Below are 5,835 nucleotides of genomic sequence, written 5' to 3'. Positions count from 1 at the left end.
TTTTTTTTTTTGTTTTTTTTTTTTTTTTTTTTTTTTTGTTTTTTTTTAGTATTATAATTATATGTGCATTGAATTCTGACAATTTTAAAATTTTCACAACACTTTTAGAGATTTATAATTTAGTTGAACCTTGTATGAGAAAGAACTATTTTTGCATTTGTTATTCAATTCGTGATCCTTAAACAAATTATTTTATTTTCAAAAATTAAATTTTGTATGTTTTTGTTACTCATATTCATGTCGTAAGACTTCATTATCTCAAAGAGGGAAAGGCAACTGTATTTATAAGGTTTGAATATGAAACCTCTGGTTAAAAGTTCATATATTTATAAGGCAAAAAATGTCTACCACCATAACAAATGAGTAATGAATTCATGCCCTGACTTTATCTCCATTTTCCAATCACCGTACACAACTTTGTATTTGGCAACAATCCTTGACTTTCTTCTAGTCCTCGTCATAAGCTTTCTCTCCGTTCTTGGTTATTGGTTTTTTTCTACAGATTTCTCTCTTGATGTGCTCACTGAATTGTTCCCCGACCATGCACCCCCAACTTTTTATCTAGTCGCATTCTTAGCGTTTTCTCTGATCACCTTCCTAACTTTCTCTCTAACCACCATTTGAGACTTTCTTTCTAGCTATTGCCTTGAACTTTTTCTTTGAGACTTTGGGTACCGTTCAAATTTTATCTCTAACCATCGTTTTCAACTTTCTCTGTTTAAAATTATGTTTATATTTTTAAAAATATTGTGTTTTAGAAATAAATTTCATAGATTGAAATAAAAAAAGGTTTGAGAAACGAAAAAAAAAATGGAGAAATAAAGTAAACGGAATACTTTGTAGCCACCAATAGAAGCAAACGGCGTTAATAAAATGATCCAAAAAGACCACCTGACGTGAGGCAACAGCAGTCAACAACACGCAGTGTCAGTCAGCGAGTCTGTCACGCTGATTGAGTGTTAAAAAAAAAGATCCGAACCCAACGGTTCATAATTTTACAACTTCTCATTAATTTTAATTATTCAGATTCGTATGACTTACTTTTTTCTTTTTATTCCCCCTATTGCCACTACAATATCTGCTTGCACCAATCCCCTTTAGGTTTTAGCTCCTTTTAACAATTGAATATAAATTTATTTATTTTTATATATCTATCTTTTCTTCAACTAGAGACATTATTTATAGGTATGTATTTGATAAATTTCGCTAATATGTAATAGCTTGCAAATCACATAAATTAAAGTATTGGCAATAATTAAACTCACAATGAATCATGTTCTACCTCACTTAGCCACCCCTTTCTCAACAAAATTAAATCTATTTGTTTTAAATAATTTGTCTTATACATTATAATTTATTTAATAATTAATTTGATTTTAGTTTTTTCTTTCTTTTCAGAATAGTCCATTTTTCTTTCTTCCCATCATTAACAAAATATTCATCTATCTCCACATTATTATCATGATACACACAAAAAAACACAACGCGCCATCCACGCTTTTATCCACTTCATATCTTTGTTTCTCTTCTCCCAATCAACTTTTTCTCTGCGTGGAGAGATTTACCTTTCAAAATAGACTTGTGGGAGATGCTCTGAGCGTTTGATAAATTATTCAAAGTATATATAATATTTTTATATTACTTTTTTGGGGATTATTCTATGTATACTCATGGTTATTTATTTTAGATAGTACACATTTTTAATACTTCATTTCTTAAATTATTTTGATATTTTAATTTTTGAAACAAGTACGTGTAAAAAAGATTTATTGAATTTTTATACTGATTTTTAACTTTTAAATATTAAATTTATTGATATTAAAAATTGACTGGCACTTGAAATGTGATCAATGAAGTACTATTTATATCATATTATAAAAGATTACTGCACCTTATTTATTTATTTATTTTATATTTTGATATTTGATCAAGTGCATGTTACATTATTTATTTTATATTTTGGCCTTGATCGCCGCTCACCATAGAAGAATATAGAAGGCGACCAAAACGTGTTCATCTTCTCCGAATTCTTCTATGGTGACCGGCGATCGGCGTCGATCGTCGATCAATTTATAATTGAAAATAGTGTCGGAGACTCGGAGTATTACCAGGGGATTGCAGGTCACTAACCAGTTTGGACTTAATTGCACCAAAATAAAATGTTGGTGTGTTTAATTACAACTTTAAAATGTTTAAGGAGGTTGCATGTCACTAACCGATTTTGGACTTAATTATAAACCTATTTTCTCATTCTTTTTTAGAAGTTCAGTAAAATGTGTCTTTCATGCACCCGACTAATGACTAGTAGTGGTCACCATTGCCCGCTGGCGGTCACTCACTTTTTATTTTTTTCATTTTAAAATTTGATATATATGACTATTCATTTTAAGGAAATTTAATAATTCCTATGTTTCATTTTATCTGTCATACTTACTATTCATCGATCAAATCAACTTTTTTTTTTCTTTTTTGCTTATTTTTATTAGTATTTTAATAATTTTTGTATTTAATAGTACTTCTAATGTAATTTCTTAATATATAAATTTTACATACTAATTCTAAATTTAATATTATAAAAAATTAAATTGTAAATAACTTAAGTCAAGCATTGTTAATTTTACCAACTAATTCTAAACATAATATTTTGCATAATTAAAATATAAAAAATATTTTCTATATATTAAAAATCAAGTTTTAAAAAGAGAACTTATTTTATTTTTAAATTTTGTTATATTTAAAATTTTTTAATTAAATTACAATATTATAATTATTATTAGAAATTAAGACTGAAGATAAATAAAAGAATAATACATTTGAATTTGAAATATGTAATCTTTTTTATAAATATATAATATTTTATTATATTAACTCGGAGATGAAAAATAACTAAACATAAGAAAAAAAAAAAGAAAAAAAAAAGGAGGAGTGCTCATAGTAAAACAAACCACTATTTCCACGCTCCACTAAAGAGTAAGAGGAAATATAAAACAACAGAACAAAAAGTAATACTCCGTAACCAACAGAACTATTCGAAATACCTTTACCTTCTCTCTCTCTATTCTCTGCACGCAGAAAGTGCATTGTTGGGGCTCGGGAATCCGCCATGGATGACACAGGAGAAGCGTCTAAGCCATCTCTGCAGCTCCAAAATACATGCGCCGACATCGGCGGCGGAGGTGACGGTGGTGATGAGCCTAGTGGAGCGACGACTGGAACTGAGACTTCAGAAGAAGCTCAAGTTGGAGGTTCTGACTCCGAAGAAACCCTAGATACGGTGGACTCGCCTTCCATACAGTTGGATAAGAGTGCTAGCCGACCGGATTCCCTTGCTACCTCCTCCTCGCACGTGCTCTCTGGTACTTCAGATTCTCTCTACGTACAGTGTGAATTTGAATTTTCGATTTCGTATAGTTTTTCTGTGAGACTGTGCATGCTTGATAATTTCAATGCGCGTATCGTTTTCTGGCTATACTGCGCGTTTGTAATCATTTTGTTGTATTCTGTGCAGAAGTTCCAATCGAGTATAGCTTGCACCCGTCCGAATTCCTGAAGGAAATCAAGGTGAATTTATTTAACAATATTTATTTATTTATTTACTTTATATCTACATGATTACTGAACTCCTGTTCCCTGCTGCCTAGTTTATTTGGAAATGGGCAGGTTATGAAGTGTGTTGGCGTATTCCTATTCCTATCCTTGACTGGTTTTCATTTGAAATATGGAGTAAAAAGTGCGTATATAGTTTGTTTACCACTTGGGAATTCTGTTGTGAGAGTAGGTTATCAAAGTAGTAATTTCATAAGCGTGTATCAATGAGAAGTGTGAGTGGTATGGTGTTTGTAATTGGAGCAGTCTTGCTGCTTGCCAATTCCTCAAGTGCTTGGCACTTTTAAACCTGAATTCAGAAATTATAGCATCTTGTTTTGTATATTGGAAGCAATAGAGAAAAGTAGAGGGCATAAGAAACCTGGTTGGACCCTCACTAAGCCGTGGGCAGCTTTGTTATGGTCATGCTCAATGCAAAAGCTGCTGCAAGAAATAATTGGAACTTTAACATTATATGCCTAAATGATGTGTGTGAATAAACTTTTAACAACACATTAGTCTATACGGTACAATGTTGGGACTACTTTTCTTTGGCATATGGAAGGCTGATTTAAGCTACTAATCTAGAAAGAAATGAACTAATTAATATAAAAATGTAAGTAATCAAAAGTCAAAACTTTCAAATTTTTATTACAAGCACATTGTAAGCCTTGATGCAACAATCAAAAGGGTTATCTGCTCTATAGCCAATTATGGATTATATGGTAATGACCTACAAAACAAAGTCAAGAGCCATGCTGAGGACCTTATGTCAATACTTGATTCAGGTTTCTGATAAGCAGAGTGCATCTTTAGATATATGATAGCTTAATATGGCATGTAGAACATGTATTTGGAGGGATTGGATTTAGACCATGTGATAGGCTGGCTTAGATGTGCTTGGGTCATGATGGCTAACTGACCAACCGTATCCCTGAAGGTCTGCCTTATTCTTCTCCACTTTGTTTTTGTTAATTTGATGCTGATGTGAATTCTTAGCAGAGTAGTTAGAGAAATGTGAAACATTAATCAGCATCTCAGTGACCTGTGAACGCTTTACTGAAGCTTAACCAAAGACACATGAATGAAACAAAATTTACTTCACAATCCTATTAATACTGAGTTTCACTCATTTAATCATATCCATCACTTGCTCTATGCAACAAATTCATGGAAGCAGGATTCTAAAAACAATTGAAATGCTATGCTGAATAGGCCTACCTAAATGGATCCCAAGCTATGTTAGTTCATTCTGCACCTGGTTACTGCCCTTGGCTTTTATAGTTGGCATGTTAGAGCATGTTGGGTAAACTATTTTTTGGGCGTTACTATTTTCTTTGTATACAAACATTTGTTCAAACTTCAGAGCTGTTCATGTGATGTTAAAACATGCTATAAAGATCTGGAAATGCTCATAGGAGTTTCATATATGAACTTTTATGTTGATGTTAATTAAATTCCTCAGGATGAGGTTGGCATTTCTAACCAGAAAGCCTCAACTGTTCAAGCTCAAAGGCGGAACCAACTGCAGTCTGCTGATGATCCATCTGTGTTGGAATTATCTCCAACTTCTGTTACACAGTCCATTTCATCCATTCCCAGCCCAACTCCAGGAGAGCGAAGATTGTCTCCATTAGAGAACAGAAATGGCGCATGCATCCAAGAAGTAGATAACCAGAATTCTTCCAACTCCAAAGCGTTATCTCTTGTTCCTGTCTTAAAGATACAAGCACCTGATGGGTACAATTGGCGGAAATATGGTCAAAAGCAAGTGAAGAGTCCTCAAGGTTCTCGGAGCTATTACAGATGCACATATTCTGACTGCTGTGCAAAAAAGATTGAGTGTTCTGACCACACTAACCGTGTTACTGAGATTGTTTATAGAAGTCCTCACAATCACGAGCCACCCCGAAAAGTAAATACCCCTAAAGTAAACAAGCTTGCAATCTCATCTATGCCTCGTAGTCAGGATAGCAAAGTAGCTCGCCTAAATAGTAATGCTGATGAGACAGTGCCATCCACTTCAAAGAAACATGTTAAAGAAACAATACCAATATCAGAGACAAAGCAGCAGGATTTCTCTGGATTGGATGACAATGCTGAAACTAATGTTAAACGGGAGGATTGTGATGAACCTACACAGAAGAAAAGGTGAGTCTGTGGAGCTTTGTCTAATACTGACATTCCATCTTACTTGTATTCTAAGGCTAATCCATTTAACTTAAAAAAAAAAAAAAAAAAAAAAAAAAC

General features: G+C 32.9%; 1 protein-coding gene across 1 annotated transcript in view; it reads left to right on the top strand.

Annotated features, from left to right (window-relative positions):
• The first annotated feature begins 3,008 nt into the window (after window positions 1-3,008).
• Window positions 3,009-5,835, top strand: part of LOC116002735 (probable WRKY transcription factor 32) — a 5,257-nt gene continuing 2,430 nt past the window's right edge. The window contains exons 1-3 of the mRNA XM_031242906.1: window positions 3,009-3,356; window positions 3,509-3,561; window positions 5,051-5,736. Coding sequence (XP_031098766.1) covers window positions 3,104-3,356; window positions 3,509-3,561; window positions 5,051-5,736 — 992 coding nt within the window. The 5' untranslated portion in view covers window positions 3,009-3,103. The remainder of the gene's footprint in view (window positions 3,357-3,508; window positions 3,562-5,050; window positions 5,737-5,835) is intronic.

Source organism: Ipomoea triloba, chromosome 13 (assembly GCF_003576645.1).
Source record: "Ipomoea triloba cultivar NCNSP0323 chromosome 13, ASM357664v1".
NCBI classification, from domain to species: domain Eukaryota; kingdom Viridiplantae; phylum Streptophyta; class Magnoliopsida; order Solanales; family Convolvulaceae; genus Ipomoea; species Ipomoea triloba.
This window is presented reverse-complemented; position numbering and strand designations above follow the sequence as displayed.